Raw genomic sequence first — 18,147 nt, 5'->3', positions numbered from 1 at the left:
GACCACCTTTGCCGCCCCCAGTGCAAGCTCCGCGGACTAGAACACCTTACTGCCAGCAAAGAGTGCCGCCGCAAACTGCGACCACCTCCACCCCCCGCACACGTGCGCATCCGTCAGCAAACACAAAAACGTCGCCATCTCGACCTCTCCACCACCAGAAGACCCCCACCTCTGAAGCCGGATTCCCAACGGAAACCACAGGTGAGCTGGTCATGCGTCGCCGCCCCCCCCTCCTCCCACTACAGCCGACTTCCCACCCCTTGATCCCCATCAGGAAACAGCGCCAACTACACAGTTAGACGCCTTAATCCGTGAAAACGCCCAGTTGAAAGCGCAAATAGTTGACAATGAACGTCAAATAACCCTACTTCAAGAACAAACATCAGAGTTGCGAACACTACTTAACACAAGCACTCAGCATACACAGTAGTACCCCCACCAGCCGACTGCCTTTTCTCTATCTCACCTTTGGCAGCCCTTACTTCTTCCGTTGCCGACCTTGAACTACTGTTCCAGTCAGAATTCACTGCACTTGTAGTCAGAATTCAGGCCTTGGAAGATAAAGCAACTGACACCACCAAACGGAAGAAGCAACGCAAGCCGGGCCCTGCTCTCACCCCTGCCTCGTTCGCTGACGCCATTATGGACGGCGATGCCTCCTCCAAGTTCTCCACGTAAACTCCGCGCGCCTACCCAACCCCTCACAATATGGCACTGGAACTGTCGATCATTCCGTAAAAAGAAAGCCTCCCTCCAACCATATACATCACAACACCTCCCAGCCGTCATCACCCTTCAAGAAGCTGTCGCACAGCCCCGACCCTTCAAGACTACAATACCTTCCAAAACGAATCATCCATACGCACAGCTACGCTCGTCCACAAGCGATATACTGCCCAGCACCATGCCTTGACATCCACCATCGATTGTATCTTCGTGGAAATACTACCAACTCGAAAGGGTGACCGCAGTATTTTTGTGCTAAACGTCTATAGTCCCCCTCAGCTCACTCTGGCCGATTTCCCCTCCCTTTTAAAACAAGTACTTTCCCTCGCTAAACACCACCAGGTTGTGATCACTGGAGGTTTTAATGCTCCGCATATGGCCTGGGGCTACCCCTGTAATGCCCGCAAAGGCACCATCGTACGGGACGCTATGAATCAACACCGGCTTACGCTCTGGAACCTCCCGAACACTCCCACCAGGATAGGCAACAGTGTATCAAGGGATATAACGCCAGACCTCACTTTTGTTCGCAACGAGAGGGAATACACATGGAAATGCCTCCCTGACACTTTTGGTAGCGACCACCACATCATATTCATCATATTCATAACTATCCAAGGTATTGCTCCTTCTCGCATAAGCACAGCCCGACTCACGGACTGGAAAGCCCTTCGCGAACATTTACCCGCGGAAAAAATTAACGACCCCGATAGATGGACGGCCGCTCTTTCGGATGTACTGAAAGCCCACTCAAAAGAATTCCCTCTCACCACCGACTATACAGCCGTCGACCAACGCCTCAACAACTTGTGGACTGCGAGAAACAGCCTCATCAAGCGTTGGAAGCGCAATAAAAGAAATCGGAAGTTGAAATTACGCATTGCGCACCTTACACGGCAAGCTGAAGAATATGCACAATCCTTAAGCCAACACAACTAGATGCAATTCTGCGATCGCTTGCAGGGCAATTTGGGCACCCGTAAAACATGGCACCTAATACGCTCCTTAATGGGAATGAAAGAGACAAAATCGACTATTGAACAGCGCATTCAACGCCGTATACACAACCACCCAGGCACCGAGCAAGAATTAATTTACACCTTAATAAAGAAATTCGCACGTGACCCGTCACAACCTTCTCCTCAATATCCGGTGTACTCGGGCAACTGGACACCGTAGAGCGCAGTAGGCAAGACAAAAGACGAAGGGGACACGGACGAGCGCTCCGTGTCCCCTTCGTCTTTTCCCCTTCGTGTCCCCATGTCCCCTTCATCTCCGTGTCCCTTTCGTCCCCTTCGTCCATAGCGCTCGTCCGTGTCCCCTTCGTCTTTTGTCTTGCCTACTGCGCTCTACGGTGTTTAGATGGAGTACCAACTAGCTCGTACCCATACGTTGTTAAATTGTACTCGGGCAGCAACAATGCCGCACTTGACGCACCCGTCACCATGCAAGAACTCGAAGCCGAACTGAGTAAACTCATCCGCAACACTACGCCGGGACACGACCACATCCCCAATAAGCTCCTCCGCAATCTGGACGACTTGGCTCTTGAGAATTTCCTCCAATACATCAATGACCACTGGGCCCGCGGCACGCTCCCACCACAGCGGCGCCATGCCGACATCACACTTATTCCAAAACCTCAGAAATTCGTCTCCCTTTCAAACCTACGTCCTATTTCTCTTACCTCGTGCGTCGGTAAGCTCATGGAGCATTTGGTTCACACTCGCTTGACTGATTATATAGAAGACAATGCATTACTACCAAATACCATGTACGGCTTTAGCCCACATCTGTCCACTCAAGATATTCTACTTCAGCTAAAGGAAGACATCATCCTTCGTATACCTAAAAATCACAAATACTGCATTCTTGCTTTGGATATCAAAGGAGCCTTCGATAACGTCCCTCACGACGCCATCCTACACGGCCTCGCCACCCTCAACCCCGGTTCTAACAACTACAACTACGTTAAGGCGTTTCTAACAGAGCGCACGGCGAGAGTGGTATTTGGACACCTACGCTCACTTAAGTTTACCGCTATTCCACGTGGTACCCCACAGGGGTCTGTCATTTCCCCACTCCTTTTCAACATCGCTATCAAAGATCTATCTGCCCAACTCTCTGCCATACCGGTCCTGAAGCATGCTTTGTACGCAGATGACTTAACTTTATGGACAACCACAGGATACATCGGAGACCAGCAAGAAGCGCTTTAAACAGCTGTTGATTACACATGCAGGTACTTACAGGAGCGCGGTCTTACATGCGCACCAGAAAAATCGGCCCTCCTTACCCTTCAACAACGCACAAAGGACAGAAGAATCTCCCCAGTATCACAGCATAAACTCCATATTTAAAACTTTCCCATTCAAACTGTTACCCACTTGCGCATACTCGGACTCACCATCCCACAGGACGGATCGGGCTCCCATACAATCCTACAACTTCAACCCACCATGACTCAGATAGCCCAATTAATTCGCCGTATCACGCACAAACGTACCGGACTGAAAGAACCAGACCTCATCCGACTCATTCAAGCCGTGCTTATCAGCCGTGTTACGTACGGTACGCCTTACCTGTCCCTCAAGCCAGCCGAACGGCAAAAGCTAAATATTCGTATCCGACAAACATACAAAACGGCCCTCGGACTTCTACATGCACATCGAACGCCAAGCTGTTGCAGCTGGGCTTGCACAACACCTGGGAAGAGCTCTGTGAGGCACAACGCACTTCACAACTCCAACGGCTCCAACTCACTAATGCTGGACGTGCGACCCTAGTGCGCCTTGGATATCCACCGCCTCCGGTCTCCAGATGCAGAATACGTGTTCCACTGTCTATACGAAAACACATCCGCGTTACCCCAATTCCTAGAAATATGCACCCTACTTATCCCATTGGAAGACGAAGGGCCCGCGCCAACTATCTTCAGGCAAAATTCCAAAATCAAAAGGAGGTGCTGTACACAGATGCCTCTCCCTACGTCACCAAAAACGCCTATGCGATTTCAGTTGTAAATGATACACTTCAGACCGTAGCCACAGCCACTGTCCTGACCACGGACACCGCCATTGCAGAGGAAGCAGCAATAGCCGTGGCAGCCACCACAACACAGAGCGACTACGTTACGATACTGACCGATTCTCAAGAGGCTTGCCGCAACTTCCTGCGAGGCACGCTCTCCCCAGCAACCCTCAATATTCTCAAAACCAAAACTCACCTACCTGACCTCTGCATTATCTGGGCACCAAATCATTCAGGCGTAGTCGGCAATGAAGCGCCGCATACCGCGGCTCGAGAAGCAGTACACCGGGCCATTGCGGACCGCCACAACCCTATGCCCACCACCCCCACTAACTATACGCCCCAACCCCTGCTAACATACAACGACATCCTCCCGCCAACAGTTTCCTCCCCCACATAAGCAACTGACCAAAGAGGAAGGAGTTATACTTCGTCAGCTCCAAACTAACACCTTTTCCCACAACACCCTCTGGCACAAAATATTCCCCACCCAATTCTCCCCTCAGTGCATCGACTGGCGCCGGAGAGGAGTCGCTGGAGGTCGATAGTAGAGGCCTTCATCGTGCAACGGACCTAGTGGCCTGCTGCTGTATGTGATGATGCAAAAGCCGCGTTTTCCACGAAATTCAAGGCGCCGCCAGCTTTGCTGTATCCCCAGCCTTGCACCACTTGTTTAAAGTAGCTTCGAATACGTTCACGGCTGCAAGCGAAGGAAAGCCGGCCAATAGTCACTTCACCTTTGTAATGATGTAATTTAAGCTCCCGAAGAACGCCAAAACCACGAACGAGAGAAACATCTTGGAGCAAGTCTCTAAGTGATCTGATGGGCATAGAGCAGTAATGTTTGGCTGAGGTACAATGCGATCTTGTAATATAAGTACTGGATGTGATGTTTGATCATGTTCTGGGAGCATTGGGGATTGTGGAAAAAGGAAAAAAAGTGTTGCACGGTTCTTTCAAAGCAGTTGTGAGAAATTTTCGTTTCTATGGGCAACGAACTCGTTTTCGTAGGCCTTAACGTTTCAGAGTGACGATTGCCTATCGTGATTGTGTTGCTAGATTATCCATTGAAGCATTAGGTAACTGCTTTCAAATCGTATTCTATCGATTTGTATCGGCTTTCGTATCGACGTTAACTTCCCCCTGCTCTACGATTGTTAAAACTACCGCCGTCATCGTCCCGAGGTTCTTGCATTTCTTAAGATATAGAAAGGCGGTGAAAACTTCACCTTTAATCGCACCAATGTTTCTGCTAGTATTTGCGCTGAACCTTTTCAGCAGCAATAAGAGTGGCAATGGTGTGATGAGATGGGGTGTGAGTCAGAAGGCGTCGACGACAAAGTTTTTTTAGAAGATCAGATATCAGAACGTGGACATTCACCCTCGGTGGGTACATGTCGGCAAAATGTCGCCACAACGGGACCGCTACATTAGCCAGAAAGAAAAAGGGACCGGAGAAGAAAAAGAGGCGATCGTGGCTGGTGATGGGGGTCATGGCAGAGGAGGGGAAAGGCTAGTGAGGGCTGCCCGCAAGACACTGTATCCGTGGTCTCCCGAGGCCGTTGTCGAAGACGCCCGGAAACCCAACCTGGATGCCTTGCCAAATGTGCCTACCTGCAGGACGTCGACGACCACGCATTGAAGCGCCGGCATCGACTGGGCGACGGGTTGTATCCCGTGCCCAACTACAACAGCCGCCTAAAATCGGGACTTTTTCAAAGCCTCAGCATCGAGTGCCGTACCACGTTAGGCGCTTAACCTTTTCACAGGCAGATTTATAGACTGAACTGTGTACTGTTATTTTTGCTTTGTTGCCCTCGCATGACTTTGTATCTCTAGGAGAGAGTTTAGTATCTCATTCTGTTTGTAATTTTAACGTCCTTCTCGTTAATCGTCTCGTCCTGATACATGTATTCTTGGTCTACTCCGTCCGTCTCAAGCGCCTGTCTCGTTTCTGTGACGCGAGTCTCCAAAAGTAGCTACCAATACCACTGCAAAGAGTAATAGTATGACCCGCCATCAAGGCTGAGTTGCAAAAATGTAGTGCCCAATGACATGGTCCAACCATGACTGCAGCGGCTGTTTCTCTGACGGAGGGAGAAAACGAAGACGTTCAATATTTTTAGGCAGTTAAAATCAACCGAGATCCCACCAATACGGCGTGCCCTACGGCCCGGTGCAGCTTTGGTGCGTCAAACACCCAAATAATTTAAATTGTCCCGGTGGGCCATTCTATTCACGGTTGCGCTTGATGTGGATGTTTCGAAATGTAGAAAAGAGTATAGCGCGTTAGGTTCTTCAGCATGCAAGTATTGCCACATCCTAAAGTGATGTCAAGTCCCATGATTACGTTGGCGCTATTTCAAAAAAAAAAAGCGTTGGTTAATATAAAATTTTGAACTGAACTCATGTATAATATCATGCTTGAACACAACGTGTCGTGATACAAGTATGAGGTAAATTTCACAAGAAATGAAAGTATGGCATCGTTTCGAAATATTATAATGCTCTGACTGGATTATCTGCATTCGACCACCAAGCAGCTCATGCGCATCGAGATTTTGTCCGCTTAGATGACTCTTATGTAGTATGTAAAATTCGCACTTGAGTGTGCTTGAGGTCGAGGTACAGATAAGCTATGAGGCAGTTCACCAAGACAATGACTTTCTTATGAAGATCCCGACCAGGAGGAAATGGAGGCTAAGGCTTAGGCACCAATACTTGATTGTAAGTTGCAAACTAGTCTTAGCTAAAAATCATTTTCTTCCATGGGTGAAAACCGAATACTGGAAAACGTAAGCGCAGTTTTGAAATTTTTCAACGTCCATAGCTTTGAACAACGCTACCTGCCAATTAATTTTTGGGTATTTCGCTTGGCTGGCTGGTCCGTCAAGCCGAAGATAATACGATGCATAACTGGATCGGAAGCAAGACAGTCTTCACTGCGATAGAAGACAGATCTACACAACTCCCAGAGAAAAATGGAACAAAAGGTAGCCTTAGGGAACCCCCTAGTGTAAGTCACCACCAAAGCTTATTATTAGCATGGTTCGTGGAAATAAGATTCAAATTATGATTTTGCGTAAAGCGGCGTACACAATATTTCGAACGAGATAGAAGATTGTGTTAATATAATTGCCAACCTGCCGTAAGGTAATTAACTAGCCGCGAGCAATATAAAATTCAGGAATCTTTACCCTCCAGTCCAGAGTATACAAATATATTCTGAGGTCGGAACAGGGCAAAGCACGCTGCCAGAGGGAAAAGCTAAGTTCGGGGATATGTTTCATTAGCTTTGTTGGTATCTAACGGTTGTGTTACGGTATTGCATAGGTTCAGACGAGCGAGACCAGTGACGGCATGGAACAACGAACGTTTAATGAAGAAGTAGAAGTATCATGCGCTCGCGCGAAGGAGCAGTCTTCTTGCTCTTCTTCTTCAAGTGCCGTGATGATGATATTTAACAGCATATATTTAGTGACATGCGCTTCAAGCGCGGCCTGTAGGGGCACCACTGAAGTCGCCCTAGCAGCCCGTTTAGAAAGCAGCCGCGGGAGTCCGCGTCCCTCTCCCCACTGTCGCCGCTGCTTTTGCGGTACGTTCACAACCGAGATTTACCGTTTTCAGGCGTTTAAAATCCATGTTTATGTGGAGCAGTCACTTTGCTCGCAAGTTGAGTGTGCTTACGAGAGTGGAACTGTTTGTGACGCGATCTTAGTGTGGTATATTCGGTCTGTATAGGGGCCAGGTGTGTGTCACAGGCCAGCGTTGCGGAACCGGCGTATGATGGAGCCGATTGTAGTTACACTGCCCTGAATTTACTAGCAGTGTCTTCGTAACCACCGGTTCCTGAGATGTTCATGCTACCGCTATACACTACGATGTAAATCAGTTTTGTGCGCTTACAAATTGAGCGGAGCACTCATAGTTGACAGCACGCCAGTTACGTTTTCCAATATTCTACCCCTGATATAGATCACCACCATTTACAAGCCAGTCTGTGTTAATTATGGGAATATTCAACAAAAGTACGATGGACAATGCATAATTGTACTCGTGGATCAGCACACGACAGAGTCGTCGTGTCGTCAGGTGAGCACCCGCAAACATTCATCTGCTACATATATCCTCTGAGAGCAGCCCGGAGACCGGCTTGGAATATAATCCGCAGCCGCGACTAAATGCTTCTTCGAAATATTGTCATTTGGCAGAGGGAGCCTGTAGAATAAAGCAGCAATGGAAATCAGAGGGCCTTATCACAAGCCACACTCTTCCAACGACCCCTTTCATCGCTTGGTGAACTACCTACCCTGTATACTTCCAAAAATGCCTATGCCGTACGATCAGCTGTTCGTTGAAGTTGAAAAACAAAAGGACAGTGAACGCGAGATTTGTGTGTGCGATTACTAAAACGTTCATTGCTTGATTTCGCTCCGTATTTGTACACAGCGTCCCCCTCATCTCCGCCCCACCTATGTCTCGCGAAATAGCAGTGCATTTCGCGTATAGTTGGTCTGGTGAACCCTACCTGGCTTAAGTTTCGACGAACGTCTTGAGCATGTCACAAGCTGTACTGTTTTTTTTTCATTTCCGTTACAGCTATTATTATTTTTCCGCACTTGCACAGCATTTATTTTTTCGTGGTTTCAATAACTTGCCTTGGTTCTTGGTATAAGGCGTGTGAGGGCAAATATTTAACAACGCACAGGCTTGGAATATACCTAACATTTTCGCATGCTTTATATTCTAAAAAAAGGCATAAGTTATGCTCCGGGATTGGGTAATCATATCTCTGAAACATATTTTTCTGCAACGTATCTATTCGAAACAAAGCCGCATTCGTTGTCTACGCTGCAAAATGATGCCAACCTCTCACTGCTCCAGTATCAGGTCTAAACGAGGCGACAGTAGAATTCATTTGTGCTTGACGTATGTAGAGGTAACAGTGGTGATATGCTGCTACCATCGCCGACGCTCGGAAGAGCGGCGACGAAGTGCGCAGTACCGAGTCTCCGGGTAGCTCTCGCATGCCATCGCGTACTCAACGAAGACGCAGCTAAGTTTTAAGTGACCTTAACCTACTCTTTGCTTAGTAACGTCAGCATAACAAGTTTTTTTAGGGCGTGGAAAGGCGAAAAGAAGCAAAACAGAACCAAAACACTGCACGAGCCCCTATCAGCCACGCAGCGCAAATCCCGTCAACGCCGCGGAGAAGCGGCGGCAGGCGGCGCAGTGATCGCGAAGCTCGAAGCCTATACTTGGACAACGTCTTCCAGTTTACGCTCATCCAGTTTACATCCTCTTTACATTGATTCATTCCAACGATACAGGTCTTCAGTCGTGGGGATATGGGCGGCGGCATTGACAGGCAGGTGCCTTTTATGCTTTTATGCAATTTCCCTTGTTTCAAAAGCTCATAAACATTGCGAAACCATGGCGACAATTGGCAAGTCTTTCAGTTAGGGATGTTTTCTTCCATGGGTAACAAGAACATTTCGGTAGCGCACTTGGCTACCTCTGCAATGAAATGTCAGAGATCTCCTTAAAAAAATACCATTTTTCGATGTAATGAAAACACACGATGACCTGTCAATAAGTGGTGGCACTCATCTTAAAAAATCATAAGAGTCAATCGAAAGCATGATAAGTGAGAGAGGTAATGGGTTTATGCTGCGACAAAACTTTAGTGGGTTATTGTTTAAAGTTGACGGTAATTTATCGCCAAATATGTAATGGTGTCTCTGATTAGGCGAGGTTTGATATTAGTGGTCACTTTCAAAGGTCGGCCTGTTTCTGTGGTGAGAATATAACGTAAACTGCGAAAAATACCGCCGCATGCTCTTGTGTATGCACGCCATGACACTTTCATAGCCGTCCTCACCATGCCCGCTTCATATTAACCGCTTTTATCAGTGTAATTTCGTTCTTATTTAAAATGAAAAGCACTGGAGGTTGATACGACAGGATCTTGATCCTACGAGGTCATCAAAATTGAGTTCCGCTGGCATCGCTCACGGCGACCGCTAAAATCATAGAAGGTGTGTAATGAAACACCGCCTATGTACAGGTAGCATAAACACGTAGACGGGGACCCACAAAAACCTAAGAAACAATTATTTGCGCGTGATGAGACGCACAAAAAGGATTGCTATGACGAAGTTGCAACGTGTGCAAGGAATTAGTTCCTATGGTTTTTGGAATCCCCAACAACACAAAAATGGCAACAGCTTATACAGTAGACGTGGTTGTACTAGCGAAAGCTTGCTCAACAGGCGTGGCGCAGATACACCAGCTTTCAAATTCCCTCCTACCATCGCGCGACGGCTGAACATTAACACCGGGGGGCTATAGCTAGAAGCTGCGAGGTGGCAGAGAGCGCGGCGCCGTCTCCCTTTAAAGATATCGGGTAGTCAGGTGGTTAGTCACCTCGATAAGGGTTGCGAGGCGGCGGTAGGTGCACGTTCTGGAGCTGCAGCGAAACACGTGGTATCAATGCTTTAATTCAAACTAAAACTGTCGCACACGGCTAAACTCGATCGACTAGGCCAGCAAAGCTTTCGCTTTAACAACGAACACAGGAATCCCACACCGCCAAGCTAAGATACGGCAAAACAGCGTCATTTTAAACAAACCTGATGATTCACGCCTTGCGACATCAGCACGGGTTTTCCCGTTGCGCTTCACTCCCTAATTTCCGCAGTCCAACTCTACATATCTGGATTTCATTTACTGACACTTTATTATACATCTTTGGGATCGCGTTGAGGAGTCTCCTGATGAGTGACATTCATGTGTGAAAATTCGGAAGAATTGGAATTATTGCGTTCATGTGGAAAGGGTAAGTGATGTCCCACGCACCCCTAACCGTGGAGATCTGACTGAAGAATACTGATTGCTGGCTTCCATCCGTTAGGATTACACCGATCTCATGTTCCGCGATTTGTCCGTTATACAATTATTCCTTTTGTATTGGATTCTTATTCCATCCATGCCCTGCAAACACAGGAGTTGCGATACCCGAAAAAAAAAATATTGGTTGCGCTCCGTGCAGAACGCAAAATATGTGAGCACTATTGCACTCACCACAATGTGGCACTTAAATTCTTATTGTTAGGTGTACCATGCAGCCCGTTTACCTTATTTTAGAATAAAGAATTTTAGAATATATTTATACGTATCTGCGCGCAAAAAAATTCGATTGTATAGTAACAAAATGGACAGTAGGGCGAGTTGGTCCTGTGCATTCTTCCTCTCCCCTTCTCATGTCTGCGCTGTAACGTTTCGACTGTATGATCGATCAATCAAAAAAGCACTCTTGTACGTCTTTTTAGTGGATGTGGAAGGCTGACTGTCCCATGTTAAGCAGTTACAAGTTGGCTGCAAACGCACGTATAGAAGTAGTCTGTTTCACCAAGGCCGTGTCAGAGTTTTTGTTATGGCGCCATTTTGCCCCAGGGCCTCGAAGTGATGGAAAGATACGCACTTACGTGGCGATGTAGATATAGGAACAGGCAAACGTAGCTTAGGTAACCACGCCTGAAGCATGTCATTAGGAGATGCGGCCCCTTACCTGGATCTGCCTCCGCATCCCCTCGCTGGACACCTTGGCAAGCGCTCGCGCCGACAGGTCACGGTTGGCTTTCCATTCCTGGCCGTTAAAGGCGGAGAAACCTGAAACGTGGCAAAACAGGTAATCTTATCATCTGCCATTGCGTTTAAAAAGAAGCCCATCTCATTATATAGAAAATCATCATAATCTGAGATTTGTTTGTTAGGGTTAAAATCTTCCCACGTTCACTTGGCCTACAGCAGCTTCCGAACCTATTCGCGCCTCTGCAAAATTTCCCTCTTGTATTTTGATCACGGTCAAATCCCTGGGAGTTTTCTTTGACACCTAACCTTCTGTAAGGGTGTTTACTCTACGCAACACGGAATTTTGACAGGGTGCGAATGGTTTCCTGAACCCGCTAACGACTACTACCTGTACGAAAATTATAATCCCATTAGAATGCAACTGCGGCTGCAAGCTATACTGGGAGTAACGTGGTTCTCCCGACGGTAGTTTGGCCCTCACTCAGAAAGGGTTAGTAAGGTATCAAATGTGGTCACATTTTGGAGACTTTCCAGGTAATACGCAGTTTAACTTTCTTTGTTAAATTTTTACATTACCTTTCTCTATGCGGGACAGACCCCAGGTTGACGGTCGATACTGCAGCTCCGGCCTGCTGAAGAAATCCCTTATCTGCTCGAAGTCACTCAGAATCACCACGTTCACGGAGCCGACCTTGATGCTTTAGCAAGAGCACATAAAACAGGCAGAATCATGAGACACGCGTGAAGCTTTCATGGCAAGTATTTTTTGTCCCGGTTTCACGTAAATATAACTACAAGCAGCCATACTGTTTGCACATAAAAATACATGGTCCGCTATGTCGTGTTTATGCTCAGTACATTTCCCCAATAACTGAAAGAGCCATTGTGGCAGCAGAGAACAGAAATTTAAGGATTGCAAAATTATTTCGTAATAAATACTCATACCATCTTGGCTCAAAAATTATAGATATATCTACTTTGCCAACCGGATTCACTACATCGACGGGAGCACATCTGTATGTTTGAATGGTTACAGTTAACTTCATTTATGGCAGAACTAATTCTCACCGATTGAAAATGTAAAAAAAAAAGAGAAAAACTTGGTGTTTGATGTACTCATTCCTCTGGTCCTATAGAGCAGTGCTTGATAAAGTGGGTGTTGGGTGTAGCAGATGGTGGTCTTGTTGTGCCGGCACCTTTTGTTTTTCATGATGGCAGATTCGGTTAGATGCAGCCATGCCCTTTGTTTCAGACACACTGGCTCCCTCCATTTTTTGAGAATATTCTCTGTTCGTGTAGGCAAATTGAGGGCTTTGCAATTTTGACCTTGATTGCGCCTCGGATGCGGAAAATGGTCGAATATAACTTATTCTCCCACACAATTTTGAGCCGATGTCTTGTTCCCCTGGTATTGTGTTACCTCGTACGGTGAGGCGTTGCTGGTTCCTTGGCAAGGAAGTTTGTGCTGTTCTTAGTTAGGCTACTCTAGACAGCACCGCGGCATCTATTCTACCGAGTTATAAATTCGCTCATGAGAAATAAGGTGCGTACACCGTTAGTTTAAAATGCAGACGGGGAAACGTTTTGTAGACTAGTTATTTTCTTTTGTAGTCTAAGTAGATGTGTCGCCAGTATGGATCATCATTGCTGCTGTTGGGTGCACGTCCGGGAGTACTGCAACTTTAGTTATAGCTTCGAAAATGGTTTCGCCTTTTGTTGTACAGTCGAGTTTTTGTATGGTAACACTGACGCTTGGGCCAGTTGCACCGATATTGTTTCGAAGTCACTATCAAAAACAAGACATATAAAACACACAGGCACACACAGAAGAAGCGTCCTGCGGGCATCCTTTTTATTCCTTGTATAGTTTTAAGTAAACAATATGCTCTTGTAGGTATGATCGTCTTTCAGAAATTTCGACTTTTGATTGAATTGCAGCCTGGCACCATTACTGAATTTGTTAACCTAAGCGATGCATGTTCACTTTCTGTGGTTTGCTGTGCTTGTTAATAAGGTTTTGTAACCTGTACGACAACGTGATTGGTCTTTTGAGGGTCTTTTAAGTGCGAATGCACTTTATAAGCGACCCCAAACCATCCACCGCCGGCGTCGGCGGCGGCGGCGTCGGCGTCCGCAGTGCTCCTCTATAAAGAAACAGCATCCGGCGCCAGGTTTCGATCCGCGGACTTCGCGGCCGCAGCGCGACGCTCTACCGACCAAGCCACGGACGCGATGTGATATCAGCGTTAGTGACGCGCCTTATATCTTTAACGCATTCAAACTACGTCGTCAGCGGCGTGCGTTGGCGACTCAGCGGCGTTATAGCGGCTTGATAACTGCGTGGTGTACACGTGATACTACAAACCCGATGGAAGAGATGGAAGAGAAGGCGGCGAGGCGGTGGGCTGCGGGGGCCGAGCGCAAGCGCCGCAAGCGGGCCGACAACCGTGCATTCGCACTTTCACATTCTCCCCCTCGGGGAAATGCGGGGGAATTTCGTCATTTTTTCGATATTTTGGTGGTACATTCTTCTACTCAAATAAGGAACTTTTTATGACGGTATCCTGTACTCTGAACGTTTACTCCATGTTCCGTAAGGTGATATGTCTTTGGGAAGATATCGGAATAATTTCGATATGCATTTTCAATAGTCTCTTTTGGGTTAATATTTTATTCCTGCCTATACTTGCGGATGTCTGACAAATATAGTCAAAGGGTGTCCTGGGAGGTGTGATCAGTCAGAGGTTTTTTTTGTGCGGTGTACTTCATTCAGCGTTTCAAAACCTGGGTTCTAATCCAAGCGAAAAGCTCTTAAACCATACCACGCTTGTGCAACCCGCACCAGTTAGCGTCTCAATGTCTCTGTCCCAGCTTCTCTCTCTTAGAAAACTATTCTTTGCATCAAATATTGTCGTTGCCACTACATTCCTGGGGTTAAGCCACACTGCACAGCGTTAAACGCTTTGTACAGAAATTCCTAAGAGCTTTGTAAATTATTTTTGAGCAGTTTCAATTATTGCGAGATTCAAATCGAATCTTTACGCTTTATCTGCGTTTTTGCGGCACCTACCACATCAAATGGGGTCTTCTGTAGGTTACTAGCTGTCCCAGTGTCAGCCGAAGCATTCATCACATTATTGACTGCTTGCTCCGTTTTACTTTACCTTGCAGGTGATAGAGACCCCTTTCTAATAACGTAACCGTTACGTTAAGCGGTAGAGTGGTAGCGTGTCCCCGACAAAATGTAATAAAATAAATAAACAAACTATGATGCCGTTTATTCTCTACAACTTAGGCAGTGATCTCTCCGTGATCCTTCTTATACTGAATATATTTTGCGGGAACAGGCCCGCTCGTCGCAGCCAACACGTACTAGGAAAACTGGTCCTAGGTGAACTGATCAAATCGGGCACCTGCTTCTAGGTGATCCCGTACTAGGGAAACAGATAGCACCGATCTTCTCGTTCTTGGGAATTTCGTCTCCCAGCTCCATTTTTGGCGGATGTCGAGTAGAAGCGCACGGGGGAAGCAGGGTGAGTATGTGGCTTCAACCCTGATAACTGGTACCAGCCTGACGTATTCGTAGTTCGTGGGTTGGACTCTCTGTTCGTTTGTTGGCAGGTGGTGGTTCAAAACTGGCTTTTTGGTTTCAACACAAGCTTTGTTTTTCCTTTTTTATTTTTCTTCTGTCCCACTTTTTTGGGGGAGAGGGGGGGAGGGAGTCCTCTTTGTTGTCTTATCTTCAATATCGGTGCTTTTGTTGTTGAACTACCAGTTAGTGGAGCTACACGAAGTGATGTTTTTATGTTTTCGAAGGTTGCGCACACGACCAAAGCATGGTGGGATGTGTGGTATCGGTGTACATATACATCAATGTGACAAGAATAGGGAAAGAAAAGTTACCAAGTTGAGCTCCGTTGGCAAAACCTGACAATCATTTTTGGTTAGAAGACAGAAAACAAAAAGATCAAAATATTGAAAAACCGAAAATACAAAACAAAATCGCGAAGGTCTACGCAATACAGCTCCGTCACCTGATTACCTAGAAGTAATGGTGAAATATTAAAAAAAACAGAAAAAGCAAAGGAAATCTAATATACCTAGTGTCCTCATGACATTGATTAACTAAACGAAGCAAACAAAAAACCAACAAAATGCGCTGTCTGGTTTGCCATGTTAGGTAAAAAGTGTGTAGGAATGTTTACACTCAAGTCGAGAAACAAATTTCTGTATTCTTTTCGTTTGAACATGACTGACGAAAAACGTAAATTGCGACTGGGAATTACATTTTGTCCAGTTGCCCTAGGTTACGAGTTTCCCTAGAGCGAGATGGCCTATGACGACTTGCCCTATTTGACGTGTTCACCTAGGACGACTTGGCTGTGGTGAGTTCTCCTAGACCCATATTTTCGAGAGGACTTCGGGGGTGTTAGAAAACTGCACTTGAGGTTACTAAGGACACACTTTTCAAGGAATACAAACGAACGACATGGACAGAACGTCTTTCCTTAGTAACTTCCAGCGCAGTTTTCGAACATGCAAAACCAACTAGCCCAACTCCTTGCCTTACGGACGTACGGCGGATAATTGCTTCGGCCTATTCGGTCATCTAGTCGCTCTGGAAAAGTTCATGGTCTGACGTCTCTACTTTACCTTTCTGCAGTTGCTGTGTGCCATGCTTTGTGCTCTGCTGCATGTTCTGTCTTCTTTATTTCAAAATACCTTCCTGGTAAACGTATAAATTGCACAAGAAATAAAAGTGCCTCATTAAATTCACTGGTATTGCGGCAAAAGAAAATCAAAAAAGAGGGGTGTGAAATGACCATCTTATTTGCAAGCTATACGCGGCGCTGTTGCACGCTTCTCAGCACGGGCTCGCTCAACGGCAGGGCAGCTCTAATAATCGTATTGTGTCGTAATCAAGCTCACCCTATTATAGAGCCATACTGCTTGGCCCACTCCGTCGCTTGCCTGTAGTGAAAACGAATGGTGGAAAGGCCAAGGGATCCCATGAAAGTCCAAGGGAATGATGGACCTGGTGGTGCCTTGCAGCTGGCACTGTTGCTGGATTTGAAATGCCTTCGCCAAGCGGTAACAAACACCGCTAGCAGTGACGTCAGAGCCATGGCCAGTATAGTCCACGTAAAGGCAGATAGTGGGACCTGTGGGATAAACCGTAAAACCGAATTCGGAAAAATTGCGACTTCGGATAGCACGTTAAAACTACAACCAATAACCTCTCATCAGTCCTCAAGTTAAGAGAAATGTCGTCTGTTCCGTCTTTCGCAGTTTTTTTTTTTTGAAAAGTCAAACAGAACGCAATGTTCGCCTTTTTAAAGTTCACATAAGCCCTTCATTGCCGCCCATAAAATAAATGCGTGGCATCGCAGAATGAATAATTTGCTGCACGATGAAATAAGGTGCGGGCAAAAAAGAACAGGAGTAGGAATTGTGGGCATATATATATATATATATATATATATATATATATATATATATATATATATATATATATATATATATATATATATATATATATATATATATATATATGTAACCTGGGTGGCAGAGCACTTATATGTCATACATAAAACATCATTAGAAACCTGTGTGATACCCGATGACTGGCGCGCTGCAAGGATAGTTCCGATTCACAAGTCTGGATCCCCTTTAGAATTAAATAATTACAGGCCAGTGTCCTTGACCTCCACAACTTGTAAACTGCACGAGCATATTTTATTTAGGGCAATTATGACACATCTAGAGAATAATCATTTACTTCATGCAAATCAGCATGGTTTTAGGGCTGGTTTATCCACAACACAGTTAGCTGAGATAACGGATGATTTTGTAAATACACTGAATATTAGGGTTCAAATTGACGCAGTGTTTTTGGACTTTTCCAAAGCGTTTGATGTAGTTCCGCATGCTGACTTAATAACCAAACTGTTCTCTATGGGCATTGAGCGCAATATTGTCGTCTATTGGATAGCATGCTTTTTTGTCCTCACGAAAACAATACGTGGCTGTGAATGACTGCGTTTCCGATACATTGAATGTGCACTCAGGAGTGCCACAAGGATCAGTGCTCGGTCCTTTAATGTTCTTAGTCTACATAAATAATATCTACTTATCTGTTCAATCGCCTGTGAAGATGTGGCTGTTTGCGGAGGATTGGGTTGTTTATGCCAATGTAACTCAACACTCCGATCAAATAAGACTCAATGATGCGTTGCACTCAGTTAGTGTATGGTGTGGAACATGGGGCTTAAAGCTTAATACTTCTAAGACGGCGGATATTACATTTACCAACAAAAAAGAACCTTTGGAATTTTCTTATGCTATTAATAATGCTTATATAAGTAAAACCCAGCGAGTGAAGTATTTACGTGTTACAATCCCAAGAAATTTAAATTGGGGACCCCATATAGAAAACGTTTGCAGCACTGCGCAAAAAAAGCAGCATTTTTGAAACAGAAATTGCGTCGTATTTCATCGGCCGTTAAGTTAACAGTGTACAAAGCTCTCGTCAGACCAAAATTAGAATATGCGGATCTGATATGGAGCCCGCATCAAATATATTTAATCAAGAAAAGAGAAAGAGCGCAAAATTTTGCGGTTTATATACTCCAGATACTCGCGTTTTTCCAGCGTGTCAGTTCTTCGCGACAGAGAAAAATTGAAAAAACTAGCTCATCGCAGAACTGTGTCTCGTATTAAGTTTTTATATCAGTTGTACCACGGTCACTACAAAATACCTCGTGAAAGTTACTTAACTGAGCCCCCCATGCGGTCTGA

General features: G+C 45.9%; 1 protein-coding gene across 1 annotated transcript in view; it reads right to left on the bottom strand.

The window, feature by feature from the left end:
• LOC144148083 (farnesoate epoxidase-like) overlaps nt 1–18,147 on the bottom strand; it is a 40,729-nt gene that overhangs the window by 13,325 nt on the left and 9,257 nt on the right. Inside the window, exons 2-4 of the mRNA XM_077679676.1 lie at nt 16,279–16,511; nt 11,926–12,047; nt 11,327–11,427 (exon numbers count right to left, since the gene is read on the bottom strand). Of these exons, the coding sequence (XP_077535802.1) occupies nt 11,327–11,427; nt 11,926–12,047; nt 16,279–16,511 (456 nt within the window). The remainder of the gene's footprint in view (nt 1–11,326; nt 11,428–11,925; nt 12,048–16,278; nt 16,512–18,147) is intronic.

Source organism: Haemaphysalis longicornis, unplaced genomic scaffold (assembly GCF_048455015.1).
Source record: "Haemaphysalis longicornis isolate Haplotype H1 unplaced genomic scaffold, Haemaphysalis longicornis Haplotype H1 scaffold_76, whole genome shotgun sequence".
Lineage (NCBI taxonomy): Eukaryota > Metazoa > Arthropoda > Arachnida > Ixodida > Ixodidae > Haemaphysalis > Haemaphysalis longicornis.
This window is presented reverse-complemented; position numbering and strand designations above follow the sequence as displayed.